Source organism: Sus scrofa, chromosome 3 (assembly GCF_000003025.6).
Source record: "Sus scrofa isolate TJ Tabasco breed Duroc chromosome 3, Sscrofa11.1, whole genome shotgun sequence".
Taxonomy (NCBI): domain Eukaryota; kingdom Metazoa; phylum Chordata; class Mammalia; order Artiodactyla; family Suidae; genus Sus; species Sus scrofa.
The window spans coordinates 93066457-93085119 of NC_010445.4; the positions used below are offsets into that span (position 1 = coordinate 93066457).

The 18663-nt window shown below is 40.2% G+C and overlaps 1 protein-coding gene and 1 pseudogene across 1 annotated transcript in view; both read right to left on the minus strand.

Annotated features, from left to right (window-relative positions):
• Positions 2273-8802, minus strand: LOC100521660 (annotated as a pseudogene).
• The window catches only part of MSH2 (mutS homolog 2), an 80599-nt gene continuing 78437 nt past the window's right edge, over positions 16502-18663 (minus strand). Inside the window, 1 exon segment of the mRNA NM_001195357.1 lies at positions 16502-16823. Coding sequence (NP_001182286.1) covers positions 16653-16823 — 171 coding nt within the window. The 3' untranslated portion in view covers positions 16502-16652.

Below are 18663 nucleotides of genomic sequence, written 5' to 3' on the forward strand. Positions count from 1 at the left end.
CTAGAAACCATGAGGTTGTGGGTTCGGTCCCTGCCCTTGCTCAGTGGGTTAACGATCCGGCGTTGACGTGAGCTGTGGTGAAGGTTGCAGACGCGGCTCGGATCCCGCGTTGCTGTGGCTCTGGCGTAGGCTGGCAGCTACAGCTCCGATTAGACCCCTAGCCTGGGAACCTCCATATGCCGAGGGAGTGGCCCAAGAAATAGCAAAAAAGACAAAAAAAAAAAAAAAAGGATCCAGTGTTGCTGTGCGCTGTGGTATAGGTCACAGACGCGGCTTGGATCCTTATGAGTGTGGCCCTAAAAATAATAATAACAATAATGATAATAATAATAATAGTATTTAGCTAATAGGTTATTAGAGTAAACCGAGTGCCAGACATAATTATTTTTACATCCTATTTAAGCAACTATTTTAAAACAGCTTTATTGAGATATAAACTTACATACCATATAGTTTGCCTGTTTAACATATTTAACTCAGCATACTTACAGAGTTTTACAATTACTACCATGATTTCATTTCATTTATTTTATTTAAAAAAAATTTTTTTTTTTTTGTCTTTTGTCTTTTGTCTTTCTAGGGCCGCACCCCCGGCATATGGAGGTTGCCAGGAAAGGGCTCCAATCAGAGCTACAGCTGCCAGCCTACACCATAGCTCAAGGCAACACCAATCCTTAACCCACTGAGTGAGGCCAGGGATCAAACCCGAAACCTCATGGTTCCTAGTCAGATTCGTTTCCACCGTGCCTCAAAGAGAACTCCTAAATTTTTTTAATAGTAGCTGTACATCCTTATCTCGTTTGTTTGTTTTCTTTTTCCTTTCTTTCTTTTTTTTTTCTTTTTTGGCTACTTTTCATGGCATGTGGAGTTCTTGGGCCATAGATCATATCTGAAACACAGTGGTGACCTTCACCACAGCAACACCAAATCCTTAACCCACTGTGCCAGGCCGGGGATCAAACTTGTGTCCCAGCCCTCCAGAGACATTGCTGATCCTGTTTCGCCACAGCAGGAACTCCACCATGATCTCATTTTAGAACATTTGTATTCCCACCCCCCATAAAGAAAGATGGGCATTAATATTCACCCCCCATTTCCCTCCCTGCCTCCCCAGCCCTAGGTATGGGCTCTTTTCTTTAATTTAATTTTTATTAAAGTATAGTTGATTTACAATGTTAGTTTCAGATGTATAGCAAAGTGATTCAGTTAGACACATACATAGAGCCATTCTTTTTCAGATTCTTTTCGCCCAGAAGTTATTATAGAATACTGAGCGGAGTTCCTTGTGCTTTACAGTAGGTCCTTGTACATTATCTAATTTATATATAATAGTGTGTATAGTTAATCCCAAATCTCTAATTTATCCCCCTCCCCAATTCTTTCCCCTTTTGGTAACCATAAGTTCGTTTTCAAAATTTGTGAGTTTGTTTCTTCTTTGTAAATAGATTCATTTGTATCACTTTTGTAGATTCCACATAGAAGTGATACTTTGAGAGTTCCCGTCGTGGCGCAGTGGTTAACGAATCCGACTAGGAACCATGAGGTTCGGTCCCTGCCCTTGCTCAGTGGGTTGACGATCCGGCGTTGACGTGAGCTGTGGTGTAGGTTGCAGACGCGGCTCGGATCCCGTGTTGCTGAGGCTCTGGCGTAGGCTGGCGGCTACAGCTCCGATTCAACCCCTAGCCTGGGAACCTCCATATGCCGCGGGAGCGGCCCAAGAAATAGCAACAACAACAACAACAAAAGACAAAAAAAAAAAAAAAGAAGTGATACTTTGGCTTTACTTCACTTAGTATGATAATCTCTAGATCCAGTCATGTTGCCACAAATGGCTTTATCTCATTCTTTATGACTGAGTAATATTCCATTGGAGATATATATATCTGACATCTTCTTTATTCTTCTGTCAATGGACATTTAGGTTGCTTCCATGGCTTGGCTATTGTATACAGTGCTGCAATGAACACTGGGATGCATGCATCTTTTCAAATTATGGTATTCTCTGGATATATGCCCACGAGTGGGATCACTGGATCATATGATATTTTTATTTTCAGTTTTTTAGAAGCCTCCATACTGTCATCCATATTAGTTGTATTGATTCATATTCCCACCAACAGTGTAGGAGGATTCCCTTTTCTCCAAACCCTCTCCAACACTTACTGTTTGTACACTTTTTTTTTTTTTTTTTTTTTTTTTGGCCAGTCTCCTGAGAGCTTTTTCTCTCCAGTGGGGAGGGGCTGGGGTCTGCTGTCCTGAGGAGCGCAGGCTCCTACCTGTACCATTTGAAGCCATAGGTGGCGCTGAGAATCTCCTCATTGGTGCGCAGCCCAGAGAGCTCATCCATCACTGGGGTCACCCAGTGCCTTGTGTGGAACACGGGCTCGCCCACCTGCCCGTCGGGCACGTCCTCCTCCTCCAAGTTCTCCCAAAGCATCTGGCGAACTCTCCAGTCCTTCTCTGCCTGAAACAGAGGCATCAATGCAATGTGGGCCTCAACGTCCTTTATCTGCAGGCACCTGTGCTCGCGGTTCCACTTCACGATGCTCCAGTATCTGAAGAGCAAAGTCCCAATGCCCACAGCGAACTTGCTGTAGCCCGATAGTCCCCAACGTGGAAGATTCTGCTTGTCGTTGATAGGGTTGTAGCCCCCTGGTGAGGGCACATCCTGCTTCACCTTTGATGCTGCCTTGCTTGCTGTTTGTAGACTTTTCCGTGATGACCATTTTGACTAATGTGAGGTGATACCTCATTGTAGTTTTGATTTGCATTTCTATAAAAATTAGTGATGCTGAGCATCTTTTCATGCGCTTTGTAGCCATCTGTCCGTCTTCCTTGGAAAAATATCTATTTAGATAGTCTTCCCACTTTTTGATTGGGTTGTTTTTGGGTTTTGTTGGTTTGGTTTTAGGGTTTGGGGTTTGGTTTTGTTTTTCTTTTTACGGCTGCACCTGCAGCATATGGAGGTTCCCAGGCTATGGATCGAATCGGAGCTAGGGCCGCCAGCCTATGCCATAGGCACAGCAACACCAGATCCAAGCCTCGTCTGTGACTTACACCACAGTTCACAGCCACACGGGATCCTCAACCCACTGAGCAAGGCCAGGGATCAAACCCGCAACCCCGTGGTTCCCAGTCAGATTTGCTTCCTCTGCGCCAGGACGAGAACTCCTGTTTTTGGTTTTTTTGTTTGTTTGTTTTGATGTTGAGCTGTATGAGATGTTTATATATTTTAGGTTAATCCTTTGTTGGTTTATTCATTTACAAATATTTTCTCCCATTCTGTGGGTTGTCTTTTCATTCTGTTTATAATTTCCTTTGCTGTGCAAAAGCTTTTAAGTTAATTAGATTTCATTTGTTTATTTTTATTCTTACCCTCATTACTCTAGGAGGTGGATCCAAAAAGATATTGCTGTGATTTTATGTCAAAAAGTATTCTGCATATGATTTCCTATAAGTGTTTTTTAGTATCTGGTCTTACATTCAGGTCTTTAATCAGTATGGGCTTTTAATAGGGTGCTTGAAGGTATTTCGTAATATTAGATATTTCATCATCTTTTTTCTTTTTTCTTTTTAGGACCACACCCATGGCATATGGAAGCTCCCAGGCTAGGGGTCCAATTGGAGTGGCAGCTGCCAGCCTACACCACAGCCACAGCCATGCCAGATCCAAGCCTCAGCTGGGACCTGCACCACAGCTCGCAGTAACACTGGATCCTTAATGCACTGAGCAGGACAAACCCTACAATGGGAAATCCCAGATATTCCTTGATTTAAGATAGATTTTTTTGTCAATTTATATTGTCCCCAAGAGAAGGACCTTACATCAGGAGTTTCCATAGGGGGGCATCCTAATATCCATGAGGATGTGGGTTTGATCCCTGGCTGTGCTCAGGGGGTTAAGGATCTGGCATTGCCCTGAACCATGGTGTAGGTTGCAGATATGGCTTGGATCCTGTGTTGCTGTGGCTGTGGCTAGGCTGGCAGCTGCAGCTCCAATTCAACCACTAGACTGAGAACTTCTAATGGCCCTAAAAAGCAAAGCAAAAAACCCAAAAAAACAAACAACAACAACAACAAAAAACACTTACATCATAAAGCAGCTTATTTGGGGAGAAAGTATGATGTTGTGTTTCTTGAATTTCTCTTAAGGAGTCAATATGCAAAATGAATAATATCATTAATGTCTTTTAGGGAGTTTTGTTTTTCTGCATTCATTTTTAGTTTAACACTGATCTTTTTTTATCAAAGCAGTAAGTAGAGTTTTAAAAAAACAAATCACAGCAAAAATAACAGTCCCGTCCAGGGCTGCCCTGTTCCCTTTCAGCTCTTGGAATCCTCTAGCCTTTATCTACATATTTTTAACATTCTTATACTGCCATTTCTTTATTTTCCAACTTCAGACATTATCTTTTAGGAAGAGTGGTGGATTTATTCTCTCACATCCTTCCTCCATCACAAATGCAGTAGGTTTGTCTTGTTTTTAACTTTTTTTCTTCAACCACTTGTTGGTGTTTAAATTATTATGACTGAATGACTAAAGTTCGTAGTTGAGGTAGGCAGTGTACTGTCAGGATACTTAGAGTTTGGATATTCCTGGAGTTAGTAATCCCACCCCCTCTTGTCAATTGCTTTTTCTTTGCAGCTGTTACTAATTCACTCCATACTCACCTCACTGCACTCAAATGCAGCAGGTCCCTTCATCCCATTTCTTCTTTCCATGCATCATTCTGGGGATACCCACCCTCCACCTGGTTGCTGTCTAGATTTGCATCAAGCTATCATTCTTTTGTTCCCCCAAGTATAAGTAATTGACAACGTTGTGTTAGTTTCTAGTGTACAGCAAAGTGCTTCATATATATATATATATATATATATATATATGCACACACACATATATTTTTTCATATTTTTCCATTACGGTTTTATTACAGGATATTGAATATAGTTCCCTGTGCTATCTAGTGGGTACTTGTTGTTTATCTATTTTATATAAAGTAATGTGCATCTGTTCATCTCAAACTTCTAATTTATCCCTCCCCCCATCCACTTTCTTCTTTGGTAACCATAAGGTTCTTTTCTATGTCTGTGAATCTGTTTTCTATGTCTGTTTTCTGTTTTTGTTCGTTTGATTGCTTGCTTGCTTTTTAGGGCCGCACCTGCAGCACATGGAGGTTCCCAGGCTAGGAGTCGAATTGGAGCTGTAGCCACCAGCCTAAGCCAGAGCCACAGCAACGTGGGATCCGAACCGCGTTTGCAAACTACACCACAGCTCACGGCAATGCCGGATCCTTAACTCACTGAGCGATGCCAGGGATCGAACCTGCCACCTCATGGTTCCTAGTCGGATTTGTAAACCACTGAGCCATGACGGAAACTCCTGTTTTCTGTTTTATAAGTTCATTTGTGCCATATTTTAGATTCCACGTAAAAGTGATATCATATGGAATTTGTCTTTGTCTGACTTGCTTCGTATAACAGTCTCTAGGTCCACCCATGTTGGTGCAAATGGCACTATTTCATACTTTTTTTAGGGTTGAGTGGTATTCTAGAGTATCCATGTACCACATCTTTTTTTACTCATTCATCTGTCAATGGACACTTAACGTTGCTTCTATGTCTTGGCTATTGTAAATAGTACAACTATGAACACTGGGGTATTTGTATCCTTTTGAATTGGAGTTTTCATCTTTTCTGGATATATGCCCAGGAATGGGACTGCTGGATCATATGGAAGTCTATTTTTAGTTTTTTAAAGAAACTTCATACTCAAGCTACTATTCTTCTGTCTTTTTTTTTCCTTTTTTTTTTTTTTTTTTTTTTTTTGTGTGTGTGTGTGTGTGTGTGTGTCTTTTTAGGACTGCACCCGAGGCAGATATAGGTTCCTAGGCTAGGGGTCACAATGGAACTGTAGCTGCAAGCCAATGCCACAGCCACAGCAATGCAAGATCTGAGCCGCATCTGTGGCCTACACCACAGCTCATGGCAATACCAGATCCTTAACCAGCTGAGTGAGGCCAGGAATTGAACCTGTGCCCTCGTGGGTGCTAGTCAGATTGGTTAACCACTGAGCCATGACGGGAACTCCTATTCTTCAGTCTTGAAGGTTACTTAAGTCATAGCCAATCCTGAAGGAAACAACCGACTTTATCTCCTCACCTCTGCTCTCCCCAAAACCTAAACTTAAGCTCATGGAGCTGAAAGAGGCTTGGAAGGGCCACTTAGTTCTGACCACTTTGCACGTCTCTTCTCAGGTAACCAGAAGTCCTTCCCCATTCTATCTGCTTGGAATTCATTGGGTCTTTTCTTTCCATGTCTGATTCTAGTGGGAGGGTCACCAAAAGGGCTTCAGGGAAAAGCATCATCAGGGAATGTTTCTAAGCCTCAACATACTTGGATGCTAAGATCACACTTAATAGTAAGAAATAAAGCAGCAAAGTGCTCTGTTGCTGATTAGAGAATTACAAGCTAGATGATTGACATGGCGTTCGAGGGGGACGGGTGGCGGGGGGACACCACCTCGAGCCACCTCTTTGGTTGCTGGCTTAGACGAACTGCAGCTGAAGCTCGAGCTCTTTTAGAGCATGTAGGAAAAAGTCATTTCACGTAATCCGGAAATATTAGCCACCAGCCCAAAGGGCACAAACTGGCAGGTCTGGGACAAAATCAGACCTGCAGACCTATTTTCATGGCCAGCAGTGTTTTTAGTTTTTGTTTGTTTGTTTTAATATTTCCCCAATACAATTTTTTTTTTCCTACGGTACAGCATGGTGACCCAATTACACATACAGGTACACATTCTATTTTCTCACATTATCATGCTCCATCATAAGTGACTAGCCAGCAGTGTTTTAAACTTTTGAATGTTTTTAGGTGGGGGCCTTCATCTTAACCTGCTGTTCTCTGTACCCTGCACCTGTCTGTCCCTCAAGGTGTGGAATTGAGAACTTTAGGAACGCAACCCCCTTAAATTACAGAAGAGAGGAAATGCAAGAGGGGCAGTTTCCGGTCACACAGCTGAATGATGAAGCAAGGATTCATCCAACTCAAAGCCTTCCAGATGCGCCACGTTGCCTCTCAGTTTAACCCGCCCGTATCTTGATCTGTGCAGGCTTACTCAGCCCTTGACTCGCGAAGCACGTATTCAGAGCTGAGCGATGGAGAAAACCTCTGGGGTTATTCCCCACAGGCCGGATGAAACATTCCTGGCTCAAGACAGAACACGCATAACCTCCAAGTCAAGTGATCAGAACATCTGAGTGCAGCAAGCATTACTGTGTTGGTCCAAACACTGCTGACATTTTAATTCCGTCTCCTCATTTTGCAAGCTTCTGGCTGACCACCTCTCTTCTCATTCAAACGTAATCCTCTATCCAAACAGGGTACAGTGCTCTCCCTTGGCTGGATGTCAGCATTCAGTGACTGGTGACCTTCTGAAAGAATGCAGCTGCTTAGCTGCTCGGTTTCCTTTGGGTTAACAAGCCCTGGAGAGCAGCCATCCAGTTGCCATGACCCAGACAGGCCCCAGGGCCCCAGGTGGATGCCTCTTGCTGGGTCCACAGCACCAAGAGAGAAGCCTTCCGTGGGGGAACCAGCTTCCGAGAGAATTAGAAATAGTACCTTTTAACATCTGTACCGCCCCCTCTTCTGTCTTGGTGAACTCCTGTCGTGTTGGCTACATCACTCATTTTGACACTAAACGATATTTAGAAAGATTAAATTTATCCCTTGTGCAAGCTCAGATTCCTAACTATATGTTAAACCTTTAAATGGAAAAAAAAAAAGACAGATTTTGTTTTTGTTTTTGTTTTTATTTTTTATGGTTGTACCCAGGGCATATGGAAGTTCCTGGGACAGGGATTGAATCTGAGCTGCACCTTCAGCCTACGCCACAGCCGCAGCAATGCCAGAGAAAAAGACAGTTTTTGGAGACACGCTGCTGGGGTTCAGATTCCAGCTCTGCCACTTCCTGGCTGTGTGCCCTGGGCTAGTTACAGAGCCTCTGAGCCTCAGTGTTCTCTTGTGTGAAGTACAGGTAATAGAAGTACCCACCTTTCAATATTGCTTAAGAGGATAAGTCTTTTGAGGAGCCCAGCATAGCACCTTGCCCTTTTCAGACATTCCCAAAGTATTTAATGTTGCCACACTGTTCATCTACTTTGTAGCATTAAGGATTCAGTGTGGAAAGTCATTTTCATGATGGATTTGGCTGAGCCAGACAATGTTTAAGCAATAAAACATCACATTAGAAATTGATAATAAATACGCAGTCCTGATCATTATGCCAAGAAACAACTGATAAAACATAATGCATTGCTAGCTGGGCAATGCATTATAAAATCTCAGATCAGTGGCTGAACAGAAAAGCAGTTGCATTGTCTTCATTAGATTTAACTGAATTTGATCTTAAGCTATCTGCATTCAAAATCATTCATCAAATTAAAGTGGCTGCTAATTAGAATGTTTGTTGATAAGAGTCAACCAAATTCCAGGAAATAAATGCAATCGTAACAGTGTGATAACACGGGTTCATCCCTATGGTTGCACTTGACTGGTTGATTCTAATGAATTCCAAGGACTTCATGGCCCCTGGTACTCTGTTAGAATAAGAAATTGTCCACCACCAGAATTTTCCTTCCTTCTAAATTTAACCATTTCAGGGAGTTTATAATTTCATTCTTTACCTTTTAGTGGTGAAGTAAAGGCAGCTACAGCGTGGAAGTCTAGAAATAAGATCAGGATGGTCCAGTGGAGGCTGCCCAGCATCCCATATTGTTCACACCACTGCAGGGTTTCCCACATAGCTGGATCAGAGATGTGTGTGGGCACTTCTGTTTGGACAAACCACATGCCAAAGCGAAAATATGCTAACATCCATTGAATTTGGATCAGGTTCTGAATGTTGTCTGACACATGAAACACTGTTGCTTCCAGGACCGTGGGGAGGCTGCTGTGTCAAAGGCAAGGCAAGGCAAGGCTCCCCATTTCCCTCCTCAGAGAACAGGAGGCAGGGCTACCTGCAAAGAGATGCTGTCTGCGAGGGGCTTCGTCCCCCGGGTATCCTCACTCTGCACCACAATGTTCAGACACCCACACGCTGGCCAGGTAGGTACCTTCGGGAGCAGAATAAGGAGAGAAAGCAGCAGCTCTACCAAGGCGAGCGGAATAGGGAGCACATCAGGCAGAAAACAGATATTTTAAGTTGGGCTCCACTTCCAGTTTTAGTCTGAAAATATGTGCATCTTTCTGGACATTTTCATCATCTTCGCCAGGCACACCCTCTCTCCTTAACCCACACACACTGACCCAGCAAGGCAATAATAGAGATTTCCTTTGTACATGAAAATCCTCTTTCCTCATTTGTTCTTCCCCATAAGCTGATTAACGTCGTTTAATTTATTTCAGGCCAGGACTGGTTTTCCTTCTGACTATTCTGCACACCATCTTAATCAACAGAATATAACTAACAAGCTTTAAAGAGCTGCTCAATACTGAATCAGCAGCTCATACCATATGCTGTGGGTAAAAACATACTTCCCCAAAAAAGCTAAATGCAGAAAGACCAAGGATAGAAGATGCATTTAATACTCATGAAGTCTAACAGGATGTGCTACTTAGTATGTGGAATGTTAAGATTTTAGGGGAAAAGTTATCCTTTAAATATATTCTAAAACATCTTTCTTCTGTTCTGTTACAATTTTTACCCTCCAAAGAGTATTTTAAGGGAAAACGATCTAATTATAAAAACAATTGCATCTTGGATGGATTCTGAGTGCTAACTTTTTAAAGAATGCAAAAAAAAAAAAAAAAAGCCTTTCATTTTCTCAGAAACGTGGTTATGTGGCCAACAGATTTCATGGTAACAGTATGGATGAATTCTAAATCTTGGATAATATTTATAGATTCAGCTTTTTTTCTGGTATTTTCCAAGTACGTGTTTGAGTGGAGAAGAAAAACCAAAGCACACTGCAATTAGAATGTTAAAATGCAACTGTCTTTTGACAGGTCAGAAATTAGTTTATCTTTTGCTTTCCATCTACCATTCCAAAAGGAAGGAGCCTGGAAGCTTCATTAGCATATTCATGTAATAAGCGCCGCTTAAGTCTAAAACATCTGAAACAACAGGTCTATGATGCGTTTTTTCATTTTCAAAACCATCTTAGAACGAAACATTAAGTCTCTTTTAGAGAAATGAAAGCAGCCTGATTTACCAGAGCTTGAGGGACTACACGATTTCTTAGAATCAACACCCCCCTACACACACCCCACTTCTTCTAGCCCTAACAGCTAAAACCACGGTTAATTTCCATTTCATACATGTTTTGGTGCAGCAGTCTAAAAACACGCGTTCAAGGCTAACCAGGTGATGAAATATCTCACTAGACTTTTAAAACTGCCTTTTGAATTGTATTTAAAAAGTTTTCCATTTTTCCAAATACTAAAAAAAATTGTATTTTTATAAACCAATTCAAATGTCCACATTTAAATTTTTTCTCTATAAATGTGCCTTTTCCCTAAGCTTTTGATATCCAGAAAAGAAAAACTGATGTAACTTACTCTTAGTTATCAGTGATGATGAAAAAGGGTGTGGTAAGTTAAGATGAGCATTTTAAAGGGCATATTGGCCTTAAATTTTTATTTATTCAAATGCCAAAATAATTAAAATATAATGACATAGTTTGGCAATAATCATAGTCTCACCCTATGAATGTACCACTAAACAGTATTTACCTATTCTTTACCTCTGTATAGTTGGGAGAAAAACTATTGTTTTATTCTGTGATTTCTTTTGCTATCTGTCTTTAAGATTCCATCTATGGATTTTTTGGTAACTATTGTTTTCATTTTTGGGGTGTTTCCAGTTTGGGTCCCTCACAAACCATTCCTGTACACCCATCATAGCACAGTGTGTATAAGTTTCTCTAGAAGATGCATCTAAGAGAATTCCTGAGTCACATGCATGCTTCCAACTGTATTATTCTTTTTTTTTTTTTTTTCCTCTTTTTGCAATTTCTAGGGCCGCTACCGAGGCATATGGAGGTTCCCAGGCTAGGGGTCAAATTGGAGCTGTAGTCGCCGGTCTATGCCAGAGCCACAGCAATGCTGGATCCGAGCCGTATCTGCCACCTGCACTGCAGCTCACGGCAATGCCAGATCCTTAACCCACTGAGTGAAGCCAGGGATCGAACCCGCCACCTCATGGTTCCTAGTCGGATTCGTTAACCACTGAGCCACAACGGGAACTCCCCAACTGTATTATTCTTACACAGTGTTGGGCCACATCCTCACCAATAGTTGACATTTTCACTTTTTTTTTTTTTTTTTTTTTTTTTGGTCTTTTTTAGTGCCGCACACATGTCATCTCAAGGTTCCCAGTCTAGGGGTCGCATTGGAGGTGTAGCCACCAGCCTATGCCATAGATAGCCACAGCAATGCAAGATCTGAGCAGGTCTGCGATCTTCACCACAGCTGATCCTTAACCCACTGAACAAGGCCAGGGATCAAACCTGCATCCTCATGGATATTAGTCAGATTTGTTTCTGCTAAGCCATGACAGGAACTCTGATATTTTCACATTTTAAATGATCATCAATCTGGAGTTACCTGATGGCCTAGCAGTTAAAGATCCAGCGTTGTCACTGTTATGGCTCAGGTCCCTGCTGTAGTGTGGGTTTAATCCCCGGCCAGGGAACTTCTGCATTGCACTGGTGTGGCCAGAAAAATGTTCATCAGTCTGGTGAGGAGGGCAGAGTCAGGAGGGTATAACTCCACGTGGTTTTCATTTTCATTTTTTGGACTGGTGATTGAAGATGTTTTCATTGGTTTAGATCATTTAGATTTCCTTTTGGGTAAAATGCCTGAACTTTTTTTTTAATTTAATTTTTATTTTATATTGGAGTATTCTTGATTTACAATATTATGTTTGTTTCAGGTGTACAGCACAGTGATTCAGTTATACATATATGTATAGCCATTTTTTTTCAGTTCTCTACCTCTTAGGCGTTATAGAATATTGAGTAGAGTTTCCTGTGGTATCCCTTGTTAATTATCTGATTTATATATAATAGTGTGTATACATTTAATCCCAAACTCCTCATTTATTATCCCCCACCCCCACCATCTTTCCCCTTTGGTGACTATAAGTTTGTTTTCATAGTCTGTCAAACTATTTGCTTTGTAAATAGTTCTTTTGCATCATTTTTTCAGATTCCCCATATAAGTGATATCATACGATATTTGTCTTTGGCTCACTTCACTTGGTATGATAATCTCTAGGTCCCTCCATGTTGCTGCAAATGGCATTATTTCATTTTTATGGCTGAGTAATATTCCTTTATAATCACATTTTTATCCATTCGCCTGTTGGACATATAGGTTGCAACCATGCCTTGGCTATTGTAAATAGCGCTACAATGAACATTGGGGTGTATGTATCTTTTTAAATTATGTTTTTTTCTAGACATATGCCCTGAAGTGGGCTTGCTGGGTTATATGGTAGTTCTAGATTTCGTTTTTTAAGGAAATTCCATACTGTTCTCCACAGTGGTTGTACCAATTTGCATTCCCACTAATGGTGTAGGAGGGTTCCCTTTTCTCCACACACTCTCCAGCATTTACTGTTTGTAAACTTTTTGATGACTGGTGTGAGGTGATACCTTATTGTGGTTTTGATTTGTGTTTCTCTAAAAATTAGTGATATTGAGCAACTCTTCATGTGCTTTTTGGCCATCTGTCTTCTTTGGAGAAATGTCTATTTAGATCTTTTATTTTGTTTGTTTGTTTGTTTTGGGGCTGCACCTGAACCATATGGAGGTTCCCAGGTTAGGGGTCTAATCGGAGCTGTAGCTGCTGGCCTACACCACAGCCACAGCAATGCCGGATTCAAACCACATCTGCAACCTACACCACAACTCATAGCAACACCGGATCCTTAACCCACTGAGTGAGGCCAGGGATCCTCCTGGTTTCTTGTCCAGTTTGTTAATTTCTGAGTCACGAAGGGAACTTCTAGATCTCATTTTTTGATTGGGTTGTTTGATATTGAGCTGCGTGAACTGTTTGTATATTTTGGAGATTAATCCCTTATTGCTTTATTTACAAATAATTTTCTCCCATTCTATGGACTGTCTTCTTTCATGGTTTCCTTTGTGATGCAAAAGCTTTTATTTAATTAGGTCCCATTTATTTTTGTTTTTACTCTCATTACTGTAGATGAATCCAAAAAGATACTTCTGCGATTTATGTCAGAGTGTTCTGCCTATGTTTTCCTCTAGGAATTTTATAATATCTGGTCTTACATTTAGGTCTTTAATCCATTTTACGTTTTATTTTTGTGTGGTGTTAGAGAATGCTAATTTCACTCTTACGTGTAGCTATAGTTTTCCTGACACCACTTACTGAAGACACTTTTTCTCCACTTATACTCTTGCCTCCTTTGTTGTAGATTAATTGACCATAGGTGTGTAGGTTTATCTCTGAACTTTCTACTCTGTTTCGCTGATCTATATATTTCTGCCTTTGTCCCAATACTATAAAGTTTTGGTAACTCTAACTTTGTAGTATAGTCTGAAATCAAGGAGCCAGATTCCTTCAGCTCCATTTTTCTCTCAGGATTGCCTTGGCTACTTGGGTCTTTTGTGTTTCCATACGAAGTTTAGAATTATTTTGTCTAATTCTGTGAAGAAAAAAAAAATGCCACTGGTAATTTGATAGGGATTGCACTGGATTTGTAGATTGCCTTGGGTCGTATAGACATTTTGACAATATTAATTCTTCCAATCCACCTGTTTGTGTCATCTTCAATTTCTTTCATCACTATCTTAACAATTTTCAGAGGTCTGTTGCCTTGTTAGGTAGATTTATTCCTAGGGTTTTTTTTTTTTTGTTTTTTGTTTTATTCTTTTTGATGCTGTGGTACATGGGATTATTTCTTTGTTTTTGATCTTTCATTGTTAGTATACAGAGACACAATGGATTTCTGTGTATTAATAATTTTGTATCCTGCAACTTTACTGAATTCATTGATGAGCTCTAGTAGTTTACTGGTAGCATTAGGATGTTCTATGCAGCGTATCATGCCATCTGCAAACAATGACAGTTTTTTACTCCTTCTTTTCCAATTTGGATTCCTTTTATTTCTTTTTCTTCTCTGATTGCCATGGCTAGGACTTCCAAACTATTTTGAATAAAAGTGGTGAGACTGGACTTCCTGTCTTGTTCTAGATGTCTCAAGTTTTATCTAAGAAAAAGGAACCCTTGTACACTGTTGGTGGGAATGTAAATTGTTGCAGCCACTATGGAAAACAGTATGAAGTCCTTTAAAAACTAAGAGTTATCATATAATCCAGCAATACCATTCCTGGGGATATATCCAGACAAAACTATAATTGGAAAATATACATACACAGGTAAGTTCATTTGTGTCATATTTTAGATTCCAAATGTAAGAGATACATGCTCTTTGTCTTTGTTACTTCACTTAATAATCTCTAGGTCCATTCATGTTGCTGCAAATAGTATTCATTCATTCTTATGCTTGAGTAGTATACATATGGCTGATATATATATATATATATATACCTCACATCCTCTTTAATCCATCCTTCTGTCAGTGGACATTTAGGTTGCTTCCATGTCTTGGCTATTGTGAATAATGTTGCAATGAACACTGGGGTGCATGTTTCTTCAAATTACAGAAAACCTATACTTTTAGCTATCCTGTCACCTCCCAACCAATCCATTCCTCATCCACCAGACCTGTGCAACTGCTTATCTACTTTCTATTTCTATAGCTTTCCCTATTCTGGACTTCCACATAAACGGAATCATGTGTTTACATACTCTTATGACTGGTTTCTTCACTAATGTTTCCAAGGCTCATTCTAGCTTTATTTAGCATGTATCAGTCCTTCATTCCTTTTATGGCCAATTAACAGTCCATTGTATAGATAACCTATATTTTATATACTCATTCATTAATCCGTTGATGGACATTTGGGTTGTCCCCACTTTTTGCGTTTCTCTTCTTTCTCTTGGATATACACCTAGGAATGGAATACTGGGTCATCTGATAATACTTGTTTGAGGAAATGCCGGACTGCTTTCCAAAAGTGTATATACCATTTTACACTTCCACAGCAGTGTGGCAGAGTTTCGAATTCTCCACATCTTCATCAATGCTGGTTGTCTTTTTATTTTAGCCGTTCTAATGGGTGTAAAGTGGTAGCTCACAGTGGTTTTGATGTGCTTTTCCCTGATGACATCCTGCATCTTTTTCATGTGCTTACTGGCCACTTGTGTTTCTTCTTTGGAAAATTACGCAGATCCATTGCCTTAACTGGGTTCTCTTAATGAGATGTATTAAGAGTTGTGTCTGCTTATTGATTTTTATAGTTCTTTACAGATTCTGGATATAAATTCTTTGATATTTTATGTGGTACCAATGTGTTCTCCCATTATAGATCTTCAGTTGACTCTTGAACATGGTTTTGAAATGTGTGCATTGACTTGGGTTTTTTTTCAATAAATACATATTGCAATACTACATGATCAATAGGTAGCTGAATATACGAATGTGGAACCGTGCATATGGCAGGACTGTACAGTTATACATGGATTTGACTGCACGGAGGTCAGTGCCCAACCCCCATGTTACAGTCTTTTCACTTTGTAATGCCTTTAATGAAAAGTTCTTGATTTCAATAAGCCAAGTGTGTTAAACTTCATGGATGGTGTTTATGACTTAAGAAATCTCTCCCGAAGTTAATTTCATATTTCCCAAATATTCATAAAATTTCTCCTGTATTATTTTCTAAAGAACGCCAAAAAAAGTTGGTAGTGTTGCTTTGTACATTTAGGTAAAAAATTCACTGGATTTTTATATATGACAGGGGAATAGGGGTCCAATTTCATTTTGTTCCTATATAAATACCCTATCATCTAATCACCATTTATTAAAAGACTGTCTTTTTCTTCTCATGTTCAGCAGGATCAGCCATTAAACTCTTAACCTCTCCACCTAGAAAAATAAAAGTAGACTTAATCAAGGTTCCCAATCGGAAAAATTTTGTTAAAATCCAGATTTCTAAGTCTCATCACAGACCAGGGATGGGAGACTGGCAGCTGGGGTGGAGGATCACACTAGGACTCTGGATTTTATAATAAGTTCCTTGGCTAATGCATATGCAGCCAGCGTGGCTCCTGCCAACAGATGGACACTGGGGAAATGATTTCCATGGTTCCTTCTAGCTTTAAGATCCCTTTCTTTCCCACAAAACCTCTGAGCTACTTGTTGTTTCCACAGCATTCGGGAGTTAAGTACGTATTAAAGTCCTATTACAAAGAAATAGAATACATATCAAATATTAAAACACTACATGATTTTATTTATAAAATCCAGCATACCGTCTACTATTGCCCATGTCCATTTAAGTATTCCTCATTACAGCTCTCATTTCTCAAAATAAAGTTCTTTGAAAATATACTCAGGTAGAGCAAAGTATAGAGCAAAGTATACTAAATATTTTATTGCCTTGATATCTCATTAGCATCAATTGCCAACACTATAGAAAAAGGGTTAATATAAAACAATACAAAAGCATTACAAGACAAGAGCTTATCAATATTATCTTCATTCCATTAAGGGCATTTTCTCACGTAGTAACCTTTATTCGTGAAATGATTTCATTTACGAAACTATTATTCTTTGCCATCACCTCAGCTTTCAGCTGTTTTAACTTCATTGTGATGTTTTCTTCTGACATTTCAGTAAAGGGCACTTGCTTCACCTTGGATACGAACTCCTGAATAATTTTTTCACCTTGCTGAAAAACACATGAACGTTCCATTAGTCTTTAAAATGACTTCTCTAAAAGTCACATTAAATAGTAATAAATTGTTTCATTAAATTTCAATCTAATACGCCACCCGATATTTAAACATTCTTGTGTGTGTGTGTGTGTCCTTTTAGGGCTGCACCCTCAGCATAGGGAGGTTCGCAGGCTAGGGGTCGAATCTGAGCTGCAGCTGCCGGCCTACACCACAGTCACAGCAGAGCGGGATCCAAGCCATGTCTGCAACCTACACCACAGCTCACGGCAACACCCGATCCTTTAACCCACTGAGTGATGCCAGGGATCAAACCCACAACCTCATGGTTCCTAGTCGGATACGTTTCCACTGTGCACGACAGGAACTCCTAAATATTCTTTAAATTTTAAGTGAGCGTCATCTAGAATTTATAGCAAAACCCTTAGCTGACCACATTTCATCATAGCAAGTCATCAAAAGGGTAGTCATAAAAATATTTTCAGCTGCTAAGGACAAAGAGGCTGAATATTTTAGTAGTTCCCAAATCCCTCAGCACTTATAGATATATAAATAGCCTTCTGGGGGGGAAAAAGAACTCAAGGTTTACATATACTGTAAGATATAAACAGTCACTGGAAATTTAATACACACACACACACACACACACACACACACACACACACACACGTTTCTTCTTTCTTTGTTTTACTGCCCTAGTTATTGCCATTCTAAAGAACATGATTATTACTTGCCATGCGACCCATGGGCAAATTCCTTAACACACATTCTTCCTCCGTAAAATGGGGACAATCATATTACCAACCACACAGGGGGCTGCTGTGAGATTAAAGAGTTATTACGTATAAAGTACTAAGACCAGTAACTGGCAAATGATGTAATGTTTATCCCTGCGTATGAAGCCGAACTTCACCAGGGAGCCAGTTGGTAATAAGTACCTTAAATGTCAAAGACAGATAATCCAAATGATAAGATAAAGAAAAAAATACATCTCTATTAAATAACAAGTGCCTTTTTTCAAATAAAAATAAAATCTAGATTAACATCGATAATCATGTGTTAAATGTCTCCTGCAGCTTAGAATTTTTTTCAAAATTCATTGAAATCAATATTGGAGTTCCTGCTGTGGTGCACCAGGATCAGTGGTATCTTGGGAGCAATGGGAGGCAGGTTTGATCCTCAGCCTGTCAAAGTGTGTTAAAGATCTGGTGTTGCTGCAGATCTTGCTTAGGTCACGACTGTGGCTTGGATCTTCCCTGATCTGGGAACTCCGTATGCCACAGGGCAGCCAAAAATGGAAAAAAAAAAAATTCATTAGAATTAATATTATCAAAAGTATATGACTTTAGGAATTCCCTGGTGGACTAGCAGTTAAGGATCTGGGATTGTCACTGCCCATGGCATAAGCTCAGTCCTTGGCCTGGGAATTTCTGAATGCCATAGGTGCAGCAAAAAAACCAAAACAAAACAAAAAGTATATGATTTCTTCTAATCAAAAGCCAGGGATTATATAAAGAAGTCTAACCTTGGGAGTTCCCATCGTGGTACAGTGGAAGCAAATCTGACTGGGAACCATGAGGTTGCAGGTTCGATCCCTGGCCTTGCTCAGTGGGTTAAGGATCCAGCATTGTTGTGAGCTAAGATGTAGGTCACAGACATGGCTCGGATCTGGCGTTGCTGTGGCTCTGGTGGAGGCCAGCAGCTGTAGCTTCAATTAGACCCCTAGCCTGGGAACCTCCATGTGCTGCAAGTGCAGCCCTAAAAAGACAAAAAGATCACAAAAAAAAAAAAAAAAAAAAAAAAAAAAAAAGAGTTCCCGTCATGGCGCAGTGGTTA